Source organism: Equus asinus, chromosome X (genome assembly GCF_041296235.1).
Source record: "Equus asinus isolate D_3611 breed Donkey chromosome X, EquAss-T2T_v2, whole genome shotgun sequence".
NCBI classification, from domain to species: domain Eukaryota; kingdom Metazoa; phylum Chordata; class Mammalia; order Perissodactyla; family Equidae; genus Equus; species Equus asinus.
In genome coordinates this window covers 35,298,071-35,315,031 of record NC_091820.1, presented here as the reverse complement: position 1 = coordinate 35,315,031, position 16,961 = coordinate 35,298,071, and the positions used below count along the sequence as shown (strand labels likewise).

Here is a 16,961-nt window from a genome sequence, read left to right as displayed (position 1 = left end):
TGTTTTGGGATTTGATCCTGTAGGTAGTTGGAACCGTTGAGATGTTTTAAGCTGCAGTGACATGGTCAAATTAGTGTGTTCAAAAGAACCCTCTAGATTTCTGCTTCTGGGAAGATGAAGTAAATATACTTTTCCCTATTCCTCCTGCTAAATACAACTAAAAGCCCAGGATATGATATATAAAAGAATCACAAGACACTCTAGAACATGAAGAGAAGAAGGCAGACTACCTAAGGACCTTGGGATCCAAGAAATGACACAGAGGTGAGTCAGTTCCCTGGGTTTTCTTTTTGCCTCATATATCGCAGACTGGGTGTGGGACAAGCTGGCGGCCCAGAAACACCAACAGGTGCAGACCGATAAAAGCCCCAAGAGGCCAAGGCAAGCACTTGTGTTCTGACATCAGCTGTGCTCCAAGGGTGGTGAGACTGCAGAACCGCAGCCATGACTGAGGCTGATGTAAATCTGAAGGCCTACCTGGTCACAGATGCCCACCTCACCAAGAAACTATTGGACCTTGTTCAGGAGTCTTGTTAACTACAAGCAACTTCAGAAAGGAGCCAGTGAAGCCACTGAAACCCTCAACAGAGGCATCCTCGAGTTCATTGTGATGGGTGCAGACACCAAGCCCCTGGAGATCATCCTGCACCTCCTGCTGCTGTGTGAAGACAAGAATGTGCCCTTTGTGTTTGTGCACTCCAAGCAGGCCCTGGGTTGGACCTGTGAGATCTCTAGGCCTCTCATTGCCTGTTCTGTCACCATCAGAGAAGGCTCACAGCTGAAGCAGCAGATCCAATCAATTCAACAGACCATTGAAAGACTCTGTCTAAACTAGTGGCCTCTGCTACACTCTCCCTGTTAACTCCTCCCCCAGAGGTTGTGTATCATAATGTCTGTGTTAGCAAGTAGTATTTCCAGCTACCTTCTATTGCTATAAAATATTGTGATACTAAAAAAAAAACCCCAAGAAAAGCCTCTTCTTTCTAGCCAAAGGACCCAAAAGGAACAACCTAGCAAGCAGAAAATTTTTAGATAATAACCACTCTACTCCAGGCAAACATCACAGAAAAACTGTGGCCCACCTATATCCCCACCAGCAAAGGCTGAATGAAGAGCCTAGACTTCTACTCTTGCCAGACTGTAACAAGGTGCCTCACTTGCCCCTGCTGGGGAGGTGTCAGACAATACCAAGTGAGGAGTCTTCACCCACTAGAGTGATGTCAGAAAAAGACCTGCTAAAACACAAGATTTACATAAGATCCAGAGTCTTTAAAATAATACCCCAAATGTCCAGGTTTCAACTTAAAATCCTTCATTATACCAAGAACCAGAAAGATTTCAAACTGAGATCTCAAACTGACTGAGGAAAGAAGATCAATAGATGCCAACATTAAGATGACACAGATGTTTGAATTACCTAACAAGGATTTTAAAGCAGTCATCATAAAAATGCTTTGACAAACGATTCTGAACATGCTTGATACAAATTAAAAATAGAAAGTCTTAGCAAAGAAATAGAAGACATAAATAACACATGGAAATTAAGAACTAAAAAACACAATAACTGAAATAAAATACTCAATAGATGGGTTAAACAGAAGATTGGAGACAGCAGATGAAATAATCAGTGAACTTGGGGACAGAAGAATAGAAATTACCCAATCTGAATAACAGAGAGAAAATAGACTGAAAAAATGAACAGGGACCAGTGGAACTGTAACAAAAAATCTAATATTTGTGTAATCAGAGTCCCAGAAGGAGAAGAGTAACAGGGTGGGACTATAAAAGTATTCAAAGAAATAATGGCTGGAATAGTCCCAAATTTGGCAAAAGATGTAAGCCCACAGATTCAAAAAGCTGGGTGAATTATAAACAGTGTAAGCCCAAAGAAACCCATGCCAAGGTATATCATGGTCAAACCTTTGAAAACTAAAGACAGAAAAATTATTGAAAGCAGCCAGGGAGAAACAATGCTTTACCTATAGGGGAAAAATAATACAAATAACAGCTATCCTCTCATAAGAAGCCGTGGAGTCCAGAGGGAAGTAGCATAATATTTTCAAGAGCTGGAAAAAAAGAATTGTCAACTCAGAATTCTATCAAACAAAAATATCCTCCAGGAATGAAGAGGGAATCAAGAAATTCTCAAATGAAGGAAAATTAGGATAATTTTTCACAAGCAGACCTACCCTAAGATAGTTCTCTACACAGAAAGGAAATGATAAAAGGAGGAATCTTGGAACTTCAGGAGGGAGGAAAAAACAATAGAAAGAACAAAAATATTGATAAATACAGTAGACTTTCCTTCTTCTCTTGAGTTTTCCAAATTATGCTTCACAATTGAAGCAAAAACTATGACACTGTTTAGTGTGGTTTTCAATGTCTGTAGAGAGAATGTTTAAGACAATTATAAATGGGGGAGGGTAAAGGGACATAACAAAGGTCACATTTCTACACTTCCCTTGAACTGGTAAAATGTCAACACCAGTAGACTGTGATAAGTTATGTATATATAATGTAATACCTATAAAATGCACTGAAAAAGCTATACAAAGAGATACACTCAAAAACACTACAGATAAATCAAAATGAAATTCTAAAATAAGTTCAAGTAACCCATAGGAAGGGAAAAATAAGAAAGCAGAGATATGAAAAACAGCGAGAACAAGCAGAAAAAAAAATGACAGACTTAAGCACTAACATATCAATAATTACATTAAATGTAAGTAGTCTAACTATGCCAATTAAAATACAGAGATTGACAGGCTGGATAAAAAACATGACCCAACTATATGCTGTCTAAAAAAAATTCACTTCAAATATAAATGATATAGGTAGGTTGAAAGTAAAAGGATGAAAAATGGTATACCATGAAAATATTAATCAAAAGAAAGGGGGAATGGCTATATTAATGCAACATAAAGTAGACTTCCGAGCAAAAACATTACCAGAGACAGAGAGGGACATTACATATTGGTCAATCCACCAAGAAGACATAGCAATCCTAAATATGTATCACCAAACAAAAGAGCCACAAAGTATATGATGTAGCAACTGATAGAACTTAATGAGAAATAGACATATTCACAATTATAATTAGAGACTTCAAGTCCCCTCTCAATAATGGGTATAAGAACTAGACAGAAAATCAGCAAGAATGTAGAACTCAACAACACCATCAATGAATAGGATCTAATTAACTCTTAGAGAACTCACGAGAGCACAATACACTTTTTTTTCACAGGCCTACAGAACATGTGCCATGATAGATCATATCCGGGACCATAAAACAAACTTCAGTAAATTTAAAAGAATTGAAATCATACAAAGTATATTCTCAGACCACTATGGAATCAAACTAGAAATCAACAACAGAAAGATAACAGGAAAATCTACAAATACTTGGAAAATAACAAAGTACTTGTATATAATGCATGGGTCAAAGAGGAAGTCTCAAGGGAAAGAAAGAAATATATGGAACTAAATGAAAATAAAAACACAGCATATTAAAATTCGTGAGATGGAGCTAAATAATTGCTGAGAGAGAAATTTATAGCACTAAATGCTCACATTAAAGACAAAAAGTCTCTAATCAGCCATCTAAACTTTTACCTCAAGAAACAAGAAGAGGAGAAAGCTAAACCCATGACAAACCAAAAGGAGGAAATAACAAAGGCAAGAGCAGAAATCAATGAAATTGAAAACAGAAAAACAATAGAGAAAAATCAATAGAACAAAAACATGGTTCTTTGAAAAGAACAATAAAATCGACAATCTTCTAGCAAGAAAGAAAAAAATAGAGAAGAGGCAAATTACTAACATCCATAATGAGTTATCACCTCACACCTGTCAGAATGGCTGTTATCAAAAAGACAAGCGATAACAAGTGTTGGTAAGGATGTGGAGAAAAGGGAACCCTCCTGCACTGTTGGTGGGAATGTAAATTGGTGCAGCCACTATGGAAAACAGTATGGAGGTTCTTCAAAAAATTAAGAATAAAACTACCATATGATCCAGCAATTCCACTTCTGAGTATTTACCCAAAGAAAACAAAAACACTAATTTGAAAAGGTATATGCACCCCTATATTTGTTGCAACATTATTTGCAATAGCCAAGATGTGGAAGCAACCTAAGTGTCCATTGATAGATGAATGGATAAAGAAGATGTATATAGGGGCCGACCTGGTGGCACAGCGGTTAAGTGCGCATGTTCCGCTTCGGTGGCCCAGGGTTCACTGGTTCGGATCCCGAGTGCGGACGTAGCTCCGCTTGGCAAGCCATGCTGTGGCAGACATCCCACATATAAAGTAGAGGAAGATGGGCATGGATGTTAGCTCAGGGCCAGCCTTCCTCAGCAAAACGAGGAGGATTGGCAGCAGATGTTAGCTCAGGGCTAATCTCCCTCAAAAAAAAAAAAAAAGATGTATTTATATATACAATGGACTATTAGCCACAAAAAAGAATGAAATCTTGCCATTTGTGACATCATGGATGGACCTAGAAGGCATTATGCTAAGCGAAATAAGTCAGAGGAAGACAAATACTGTATAATTTTACTTATATGTGAAATCTAAAAAACAAAACAAATGAACAAACAAAACAGAAATAGATTCATAGATACAGAGAAAAAACTGGTGGTTGCCAGAGGGGAGTGGGGTGGGGGGTTGGGCAAAATAGGTGAAAGGGATTAAGAGGTACAAACGTTCAGTTATAAAATAAGTAAGTTACAGATATATAATGTACAGCATAGGGAATATAATCAGTAATATTGTAATAACTGTGTATGGCGATAGATGGTTACTAGACTTATTGTGGTGATCATTTCATAATGTATATAAATGTAGAATCATGATGTTGTACACTTGAAACTGACATAATGTATGTCAACTATACTTCAATAAAGGAAGAAAAAAAAGAAGGACAGAATATCACCACAGAGCCTGCAGACATCAAAAGGATTGTATGGGAATACTGTAAACAGCTCTACATAAATTTGACAACTTAGACAAAATAGACCAATTTCTCAAAATATACAGACTACCACAACTCATCTAATATAAAATAGATAATTTGAATATCCCTATAAATATTAATGAAATTTAATTTAAAACTTCCCTAAAAAGGAATCTGACTCAATTGGTTTCACTCGAGAATTCTCCCAAATATTTAACAAAGAATTAACATCAATTCTACACAGTCCTTTTCAGAAACAGAAGAGAGAACACTTCCCAACTCATTCTATGAAGCCAGTATTGCCCCAATATTAAAATCAGATATAGAGAGTACATAAAACAACTCTTCAGACTGATATCCCTCATCAGTATTGATGTAAAAATTCTTAACAAAACATTAGTCAATAGAATTCAGCAACATATAAAAAGAATTATACACCATGGCCAAGTAGGGTTTATTACATGGTTGTAAGGGTGGTTCAATATTTGAACAATCAAGCAATGTAATCCACCATATAAACAGGCTAAATAAGAAAAATAACATGATCATCTCAATGGATGCTGAAAACATTTGACAAAATTTGACAATTCATGATTAAAAAACTCAGAAAGCTAGGAATACAGGGAATTACTTCAGCTTGATAAAGAACATCTACAAAAATCCTACAGCTAACATTATACTTAATCGTGAAAGACTGAATGTTTTTCTCCTAAAATCAGGAACAAGGCTAGGATGTCCGCCCTTACCAGTGCTCTTCAATAGTACTGGAAGTTCTAGCCAGCACAGGAAGGCAAGAAAACAAAATAGAAGGCATACAGATCAGAAAAGAAGAAATAAAACTGTCCCTAATTGCAGATGACACATAGTCTATGTAGAAAACCTCAAGGAATCTACAACAAAACTCCTAGAAGGATATAAAATAAACATACAGAATTTAATTGTATTTCTCTATACTAACAAGGAATATGTGGAACTGAAATAAAAAATGCAATACCATTTACAGTCCCTCCAAAGAAAGTGAAATACGTAGGTATAAATTTAACAAAAAATGCTCAGGATCTGTATGCTGAAAATTACAAAATGCTGATGGAAGAAAGCAATGGAGACCTACGTAAATGTCCATGAATTAGAAGACTCAACATAATAAAGAATCCTCTCCAAATTGATACACATATTTAACACAATTTCTATCCAAATCCTGGCAGGATTCTTTGTAGATATAAACAAGATTATTCTAATATTTATATGGAAAGACAAAGGAACTAGAATAGCTAAAACATTTTTGAAAAAGAATAATAAATTGGGAGCAATCACTTTACCTGATTACAAGATTTATCATGTAGCTATTATAATTAAGACTATGTGGTATTGGCAGTGGTGTAAACACATAGATCAATGGAACCTAATAGGGAACCCAGAAATAGCCTCATACAAGTACAGCCAAGTGATTTTTGACAAAGCTGCAGAAGCACTTGATTGCAGGAAGGCTAGTCTTTTTAACAAATGGTGCCAGATCAATTGGACATCTGTAGATGAACAAGTACCACATATCTAGATTAATATCTAAAATATATGAATAACTCAAAACTGAACGTTATAAAAACAATCTAGTTAGAAAATCATCAAAATACGTGCTCAGACATTTCACTGAAGAAATTTACATATGGCAAATGAAGACATGGAAAGATGTTCAGCATCATTAGCCATTAGAGAAGTGCAAATTAAAACCACAATGAAGTATCACCACATACCTATCAGAATGGCTAAAATAATGGTGAGGATACCACATGCTGAATTGGATGTGGAGAAACTGGATCACTCATAAATTTGCTGGTGGGAATGTAAAAGGGTACCCCTGCTCTGGGAAGTAATTTGGCCATTCATTTCAAAACTAAAAATAGACTTACCATACAACTCAGCACTTAGTCTTTTGGGCATTTATCCCAGAGAAATGAAGACTTATTTTCATGCAGGAAGTTGCACACAAAGCTTTATTCATAAGAGCCTCAAACTGGAAACAGCCCAAACATCATTTAAAAGGTGAGTGGTTAAACTGTGGTACATCCATACCATGGAATACTACTCAACAAAAAAAGGAATGAATTATTGATACATGCAACAACATGAATGGATCTTAAAGGCATTATGCTGAGTGAAAACGCCAGTCTCAAAAGGTCACATACTGTATGATTCCATTTATATAACATTCTCAAATTGACAAAATTATAGAGATGGAGAACAGATTAGTGGTTGCCAGGAATTACAGATAGTGCTGGAGGACGTTGAGTGTGACCATATAAGGGGTAGCAGAAGGGAGATCTTTGTGGTTATGGAGTAGTTCTATATCTTGATTGCAGTAGTGGTTACACAAATCTAAACATGGCAGAGAACTATATACACAATTATACCACTGTCAATTTCCTAGCTTGGATATTGTATTATAATTATTTTAGACATAACCATTGGGGAAAACTGGGTAAAGGATACATAGGACCTCTCTCTACTATCTTTACAACTCCTGTGAATCTATAATTATTTCAAACTAAAAAGTTTTCTAAAAAGAGCACTCTAGTGATTGTGGAGCCTGGGTGTGAGGGCTACCGGACGCAATGAAGACAGGGACAACACTCTGGAGACTCTTGTCAGGTGAAAGATGAGATCTGAACTTCTACAATATTTGGTGTGATGAAGAAAAGAGGACAGATATAAGGGCTGATAAGGTAATAGAATCATCAGGACCTTGGGAACAACCAGATGTGTAGGAGGTGAAGGAGAGCAAAGATTCTAGAATGACTTCCAGGTTTCTAGCTTGGGTATTTGAGTAGATGCTAGACGTCTTAAGTGAAAGAAGCCACAACTCAGGAGCCTGAGATACACTAAAAGTAGACAGCAGCTGTGTTTTCCTTGTCTGTTACACCTTCCTAAATCTAAAAGATGTTGATTTTTGAGAATTTTGTGAAATTATTTAAAGTCTTTTGGGGTGTCCTGTAGTCTGTTATGAAGCCAGGTATTCACATATTTCCTCCTTGAACTTCTTTCTTTGCCTAGCCTGGTACATCTACTTAAGAAATGTGTTTTAAAGTAATTAAGAACTGTGTGACATTGAGCCTTGGTTTCTTCATCTCAAAAATGAGCACTATGTTTTGTGATAATATAGTCATAATACTTCTGTCTCAGGATTGTTCTGAGGAATAAATGGAATTTACATTTATGTGTAAAGTACTTAACTCAAATGAAGCATCCAAAAAATGCTTACTACTCCTGCTGTTTCTCCTGCTAACAATAAAAATTATAGTGACAAAAAATAAAAAGATGTTGAAATGTGATGGATCCTGTCAATTGTGGCCAGCTGCAGAAATGCTCAGAAAGTCTCTAGAGCCTGTTTTTCCTCATTTTCTGTTTTATAGTTCCTTCAGTGATCCTTAAAGAGTGGTCTGCCTATAAAGGGAAGTCACCTCAGACCCCTGAGCTGGTGTCTGCACTGACATTTCGGGAATGGACTTGCCCAAACCTCAAGAAGCTCTGGCTAGGCAAAGCAGTTGAGGACAAGAACAGAAGGATGCGGGCTTTCCTGGCCTGTATGAAGTCAGACACACCCAGTATGCTCAATCCAGCTAATGTCCCCACTCATCTGCTGCTCATGTGCTGTGTTCTCCGGTAAGTCATGTGACAGGGAGATGACCAGTTCATTTCTCTTTTACTTTTTAAACATTTCCTTTAAGCAAGTGAATGTGTGTGTGTGTGTGTGTTTTATTGAGTTCATAATAGTTTACATCAATGTCAGATTTCAGCTGTACATTATTTCTTGACTGTCACCACATAGGTGCTCCCCTGCACTCCCTGTACCCCCTCACCCTCCTTCCCCTGGTAACCACTGAACTGTTTTCTTTGTCCCAGTACTTGTTTATATTCCACATATGAGTGAAATCATCTGGTGTTTGTCTTTCTCAGACTGTAAGTAAATATTCTTACAGTGTTTTGGGGTAGGCAAGTTTTCATTTTATGTTTTGTTTAGACTTCAGAAACACTGAAATTGATTGCTATGATAGTCTCCTTGGTTTATGATCTACTGTCATCATCAGTCCACGCATGACCTCTTTTTATATTTGGTTTTATATTTGGTTTTTGTCTCCTTCAGTCTTTATTCCTGATCCAGTTCCCTTCTCCTCTCTACCCATAGTTATCCACTCTTGGATATTCTATGTGTGTCCTTCCAAGCTATCTTCTATATATTTGTTTAGACACATGTATCCATGCACTGTCAATAGTGTTTATATGTATATATTTTTTTCCTTTTTTAACATGAAAAATATTTTGCTGTACATATCATTCTATTTCTTACATTTTTCACTCAGTGTTATTTTTGAGATCTATCCATATTCACATATGATTCATTCCTCATGAATGCTGGATCATGTTCCATCACATACTAATATCACAGTATTTCATTTATTGATTGATAGTTCTTTCCAGTTCTTGGGTATTACAAACAGTGCTGCAGGGAATATCTTCATAGATGTCTCTCTCTCTGTCTCTTTGTGTTTCTGTGTCAGTTCATCTGAAGTAAATACTCAGGAGTAGAATTATTGGATCCTGTAAAATATGCATATAGGTTTTTCACCAAATATTGCCAAATTGCTCTAGCTTATATTTGTACTAATTTATAGTCCTATGAACAATGAATGAGGGTTTCTAGTTCTTCATAATATTGCCAGTACTGCTATCATATAACTTCTTAATTTTTGCCCATCCAATGGGCTTCAAGTATTATCTTTTATTTTAATTTGCATCTCTTTGACTACACACAAGATTGAGCTTCTGTTTTATACATATTAGCCATTTGTTTTTTCATTCTCTGAACTACCTGTTTATCTTGCAAATTTTCTTTTAGGTTACTTGTCTTTTTCTTGTTGATTACAGAAGTTTCTTGTTAGATATGTGTGCGTGTATACACATATATAGCAAATATCTTTTCCATATCTCTGTGTATATCGAATATCTTTTCCAGTCAGTCACAATTCTTTAAAACTTTATATACAATATCTTTGTTGAACAAAAGTATTTGATTTTCACCACCCTTTTATTATCATAACTTCATACATATAGAAAAGTTGGAAGAATAGTATGCTGAACACCCACATGACCACCACTTATATTCTACAATTAACATTTTACTATACTTATTTGTCTCATATAACTCTCCATCTATCCATTTCTAGCTATCCATTTATCCATCCTTTTTGATTCGTTTCCAAGTGCATTGCAGATATTGGTACACTTCACCTCTAACCAAGAAGTATTTAATTTTAATTTTGTCAAACCCATCAAATTGTACTGTTATGGTGTGTGCTTTGGGGATCTTATTTAATAAATTCTTTCCTCCTCCTGGATCACAAAGATATTTTTCTACATTTTCTTATAGTTTTATAATGTTGCCTTCCATGTCAGGTCTTTAGTGGGTATTTATTCTGTATATGCTATAAGAAAGATCTAATTTTATTTTCTCTACATGATGAGCCAATTTTCCCAAGTCCATTTATTAAATGATCTCCTTTTCCCATTGATTCATATTACCACCTCTCCTTTGTACCAAGCTATATATACATGAGTCCATTCCTGGATTCTGTTTTGTTCCATTGCCTATATTTGATCCCCTGCTAGGATCACATTGTTTCAATTATTAAGGCTTTGTAATTTGCTTTAATATTAGTTAGGGCAAATCTCTGCTCTTTGTTTTTTTTTTTTGTTTCAGACTTGTACTAGCTATTTCTGAACCACAGGAGCCTTTATTCTTCCATATATAATTTATAATTAGTCCTGTTTCCACAAAATCTTGTTGGGATTTTTTGTCAATGAATGAATTTATAGATTAATTTGGGGAGAGTTGACATCTTTATAATGTTAAGTCTTCCCATCCAAAGATCATAGTTTACCTCTCCCTTTATGCAGGTCTCTTCCCTTATATCTTAGTAGAGTTCATTTTTTTCCATAGAGGTCTTCTGCATTTTAAATTAATTCCTGGGTGTTTGATACATCTTGTTGGGATTCAAGATAGTATTCTATTTTCTGTTACACTTTCTCATCAGTTATTTGCTGACGTAGAAGAAGTAGGTTTTTGTGCAAAGAGAGAGTCAATCCCTTCAAGTCACCAGAGGCTTATAGAGCATTGAGCTTTGAAACTGGACAGGCCTTAGTTTGAATTCTGGCTTTGGCACTTTTCAGCTTGGATAAGTCACTTTAGCCTTTTAGAGCTTCTATTTCCTCACTATAAATGGGTATAATAATTCTTACTTCTCAGAGCTGTTTGAGGATTGAGATAATGCATGCAGGGGCAATATCACATAATAGATGCTTAATATATGTTAAGAATGGTGACTTACAGGGGCTGACCCAGTGGCGCAGCAGTTAAGTTCACATGTTCTGCTTTGGCGGCCCAGGGTTCCCCCATTCAGAACCCAGGTGTGGACCTACTCACCACTTGTCCAGCCATGGTGTGGCAGGTGTCCCACATATAAAGTAGAGGAAGATGGGCACGGATGTTAGCTCAGGGCCAGTCTTCCTCAGCAAAAAGAGGAGGATTGGCAGCAGATGTTAGCTCAGGGCTAATCTTCCTAAAAAAAAAAAGAAAAGAAGTAAAAATGTCTTATGACCAGCTATAATAGCTATCATAAAGACTATGCTCTAATAATCTAATAGGTTTTATATGCTTCCCCTGAAGAGAAACCCTTAGCCTCCTGCTCGACCTATTTATTCTTAACTTAGATGCATTTTTGACAATTCGGTCACCTGATTTCCCAGCATACAACAGATCAGAAGCGGAAAATTGCAAGGGAGGTGAGATAGGGAGTAGGAGCTATTCTTAGAATCAGTCCTGGTGACAGCAATGGTAAGCGATTCCCTACTGCCTAAAAGCAGGGAAAAAGATATAGTCTTATTATTTTAAAGATTTTAAGAAGACCTCAGAACCCATGGGGTTGGCCCAGTGGTGCAGTGGTTAAGTGCGCACTTCCGCTTCCGTGGCCTGGGGTTCGCCGGTTCAGATCCCGGGTGCGGACATGGCACTGCTTGGCAAGCCATGCTGTGGTAGGCATTCCACATATAAAATAGAGGAAGATGGGCATGGATGTTATCTCAGGGCCAGTCTTACTCCCCAAAAAGAGGAGGATTGGCAGCAGATGTTAGCTCAGGGCTAATCTTCCTCCAAAAATAAAAAATAACTTAAAAAAAATAAAAGACCTAAGAACCCAAAAAGAAGAGGCATCATCTGGAGCCATTTAGTGTAGGGGGGAACTGCCCTATATAAATCAGTAACCCATGTAAGATCATTATTAAAGCACAAAGTAATGATCAATCTTCATAAAATCCATAAGAACGGGTTCTGTAATATTACATGTTATGTACCTGGCAATGTGCTAAGTCAGCCCTTTGTGTATGATGCTACTAATTCTCATAATAGTGCTGAAAAGCAAGTATTATTTATCTCCATTTATACATGAGGAAACATGGGCTCAGATAAGTGACTTTCAAAGTTTACATAGCTAGCAAGGGGTAGTGCAAAGTTTGAACCTAAGTCACTCCAACTTCCAATTCCTATGCTTTTTAAAAGACAAAATGATAGAAAAATACAGTTTTAAAGATTAACATAAAATCTGGTTGGAAACTTAAAATTCAACTTTAAATGAAGATTAATTTATCCTACATAATGCATTGCCCACCAATATCAGGTAGAGACTGGGTAGGAGGAACATTGAACTATGGCCTGATTGAGTGCTAGGAGTCTAAACTCCTCAATTGCTTTTACTAACTGTAGGTTAAAAGATACCTCTCATGAAAGTAAAGTAATGCTAGGGAAGTTGTGACTAAAACTTATATTGGTGAAGCTCTTGGATAGTTGGCCTAGAGAAATGAGAGTCTACTAGGACAGGTTGATACAGTTTGGGGAAGGCAGAACCTTTACACATGCAATAGTCACCACTGAGGAGGGAGGGATAATGAGGGACTCTGTCAGGCTTCTAGGGGTGAGGTGCATCCCTGTTGAATGTGAAGAGGCATACACCAAGGCCCTATCATTTTTAGCAAAGGTTCATTCAAATCTGAACAGTTTTCCAGAAATAGAACATAAAATTGGACAAGTTCAGTCCTCTAGATTCATGGGTGAAGTTGAGGAGTCTCTTATGAGAAGCAGTTCTATTAAGAAGCAGCAGATTTATTCCCAGCTGTAAAAGGGCATTTGAGTTAACCAGTGCCATCTTGAAATATAAAGAGTAAAGGTATATAAGAACTAGTTTTTGTTCACCTGACAGAATAATTCTAAAGTTTGTTGGGAAAAGCAAATGAACAAGAATAGCTTGGAATTTTTTAAAAAGAACAATAAGAGGAATCTTGGTTCAAACAAAAAAAATACCAAAGAGTATTATAAACTCATGCTAAAATGATTGATACTGGCACAAAAATTGATAGGTCATTATTTTAGAACATATAATACTGAGTAAGACCCTAGAATATGACAATTTAAAGTATGCTAAAGAAGTTTCACATATCAATGAGGGATGGATGAAGTTTTCAATAATTGTTGAGAAAATTGGATTGGTATTTGGGGAGAAAACATCAAGCTAGAGCCTTGCCTCACATAAATTCCAGATGGATTGATTATAGAGATAAATGCAAAGACAAAGAAAGATAAAAGGTAGAATAAAAACTAAGCAATGATTTAACTAATCTTGAGGCAAGGAAGGAATTTTGTAAATGAAAATAAATAAAGAAGTCTCAAGCCCAGGATGTTGTCAAAAACAATAGTAAAAACATTGGCAAACAATCAGGGAAGGCAAACACCTCAGTTGCCTTTGTTTGCGATACACCATGCCAAGAATTTAAATGGGAGATCTGGGCAATATGACAGTAATAAAGGATTTTGATAAGCTCCCATATATTCCTGGGAGTCTGGAAGGTTGTGTACATGTGTAGGGTTGCATACACACTCAGAAAAGACTGGAGAGAGAGCCCCAATCACATATTCATACCTGGCTGAACATGAGACCTGCACAAGGTAAAAATAAAAGCCAGACTTATAAACTGCCTAAATTTTTAATGTATGCCCCAACCTACACATAGATCTCCTCAGCAGAAATGGAAGTTTTATTGTCTCAAGATGTTTCTGCATAACATTTGACTAATCATTAGCTAGTAAGCTTATGGAGATCCGAGGGAGACTCCTAGGAAGCTAGGCTTAAAAATGAAAAGAATTAAAAATAAAAATTTGAGCAGGGACATCAGGCCACACACTGCAGGAAAGACAGACTCTCCAAAATTCATCCAGACGCTACTAAACAAACAAAAACAGCAGCAACAACAATGCTTGGGGGGGAGTGAAAAGTCCAGAGTTGCTATGATATATTATCAAAACTGTCCAATGTCCAACAAAAAATTACAAGACTTGCAAAGAAAAATAATAATGTATGGCTCATACACAGGACAAAAAGCAGTCAGTAGAAACTGTCTCTGAGGGAGTATGGAGGTAGGACATAGTAAATAAAGACTTTTAATCAGCTACTATAAATATGTTCAAATAACTAAAGGAAACAATATTTAAAGAATTAAAATATGATAGCAATGACTCACCAAATAGGGAATAGCAATAAAGAGATAGAAATTACAAAAAGAAACCAAATAGATATTCTGGAGTTGAAAAGTACAACAATTGAAATGAAAAATTAACTTGAGGAGCTCAGCAGCAAATTTGAGCTGAGAAAAGAAAAAAATCAGTGAACTTGAAGATAGATCAATAGAGATTATCCAATCTGAAGATAAAATGTAAAAAGAATGAGTAAAGATGAAAAGAGTCTAAGAGACCTGTAGGACAACATCAAGCATGCCAATATATGCATAATAGGTGACCCAGGAGAGAGGGGGTGGTTAGAAAATATATGAAGAAATAAGAATTGAAAACTTCCCAAATTTGATGAAAAACTTAAATCTAGACACCCAAGATCAAAAACTCCAAGTAGTATAAACTCAAAGATCCACACTTAGACACTGTTAAAAGACAGTCTTGAAAGAAGCAAGAGAAAAACAACTTATCACATACAACAGAACCAGAAGAAGATTAACAATAGTCAAAAGATGGAAGCAATTCATTTACATCAGTGGATGAATTGATAAACAAAAGGTGGTATATGCATACAATGGAAAATTATTCAAACTTAAAAAGGAAGGAAATTCTGATACATGCTACAACATGGCTGAACCTTGAAGATATTATACTGAGTGAAGTAAGCCAGCCACAGAAGGACAAATATTGTATGATTTCACTTATATAAGGTACCTAGAGTAGTCAAATTCAGAGATATAAAGTATAATTGTGGTTTCTGGGGGATGAGGGGAGGAGGGAATGAGGAGTTAGTGTTTAATAGGTATGAGTTTCAAGTTGAGAAGAAGAAAAATTTCTGGAGATGAGTGGTGGGATGGTGCACCATAAAGTGAATGTACTTAATGCCACTGAACTGTACACTTAATAATTATTAAAGCGGTTAATATTATGTTATGTATATTTTACCACAAGAAAAAAAAAGGAAGACAGAGGATAGGACTTCCAGAAGGGCACTGCAAGGAGGTGGGCAAACCCTCTCCCCAGAAAAATTACAACTTAACTTAAAATAATATTTTTAAATCATTTAACCCTCAGGCATAGATAGCCCAGAAGATGGGTGCTCCTTTTCCTCTCAGCTCCCATTCTTGGGATATAGTTTCACCCTGGGAGGGGAATACTGTCATTTCTCATGATACCAGCCCTGTGTCCAGGTAGGTATGGTAAAGAGGATCACCTACCTAGTCTCCAACTCAGGGCAGAAGCTCTAATCCAGGGGCAGCTTGCCAAGAATACTCTGGGCCTCAATCATCCCCTTCCACCTCACGTGTAGGAAGGAGTTTCCTTACTGAGAGGGTCAAGCCAAAAAGACCTCAGCTCCACCCCCATCCTCAATGCCCACTTGTAGAGCAGGTGTGTCACTTGTCACTCTGGGAAAAGCAGCCCCACCTCTGGTGCAATGACCAGGAGTTCTTCTGGGGCGGGTAGCAGGCCATAGGAATGAGGAGCTCCATGCCTCTGCCTGAAGGGACTGTCTTTATTTGGAAAAGAGCATGGAGAATTCCATGTCTAAGAGCATGTCAAGAACAATAGGGATCTTGATGGTGAGGAATTAAGAGGAGGCTAGTAGCTGCTTGATACAAGCAAAACTGCAGAGCATCCAGAAGTTTTCTAGAGAGAACCAGGGAAAGAAACAGTCAAGAGGAGCCCTCCTGTGATCATAGTCAACTCTGGGGATCAGGAAGGATATGTGCATGCTTAGATGGCACCTACTTGGGAGCAACTAGAACAGGACATGGAGCAGACTTGAAAGCATTCCCCCAACCACACAAAGACCCATCAACACAGGGCAGATACTTCACTGACACAAGGAACTGAAACACGACTTCTGGACAAACATTGACTGAGCAATAAACTTCTGTCACCCAAAGGCAACTCCTAGGAAGCCAGGCTTAAAACTAAAGTCAAACTCATCCCTGCCAGTCTGGAAGACTGTCAATACCCAAAGCTGTGCCTTCTCAGCAATGATCAGAGAAGGAACCTCCAAACTACTAGTCCCTCACTGAATGTGGGGCAAAAAAGTGTCAGCTCCCTGAATTATTATAGTAGCCTTACTCCACACATATATTCAATGGTAAAGGGTAAAAATCTAACTGGCTAAGAGGACTTAAGCTTAATCTTTGACCAATTAGTGGCTTATGCTGACCCACGGGCGACGTCTAGATTGCCAAGCTAAAAGATAAAAACAAGGGGGAAAGCTCTCAGTAGAAACATCAGAGGCAACACCCTGCATAGGAAATAGATTTCACAGAATTAGTGCAGCCAAGTCACTAAATAATGAACAAGAGAACAATAAGCAAGCAACATCAACCAGCCTTGGGCTGGAGGGTGGGGTCATTATCCAGTATTGTCATATTATATTA

At 37.1% G+C, this 16,961-nt stretch overlaps 1 protein-coding gene and 1 pseudogene across 2 annotated transcripts in view; both read left to right on the top strand.

Moving 5' to 3' along the window:
• The window catches only part of FAM120C (family with sequence similarity 120 member C), a 99,264-nt gene that overhangs the window by 41,638 nt on the left and 40,665 nt on the right, over nt 1-16,961 (top strand). For both annotated transcript variants that reach the window (XM_070501996.1, XM_014835127.3), the window contains one exon: nt 8,363-8,612. In XM_070501996.1, coding sequence (XP_070358097.1) covers nt 8,363-8,612 — 250 coding nt within the window. The remainder of the gene's footprint in view (nt 1-8,362; nt 8,613-16,961) is intronic.
• LOC139042796 (NHP2-like protein 1 pseudogene) lies at nt 445-1,955 on the top strand (annotated as a pseudogene).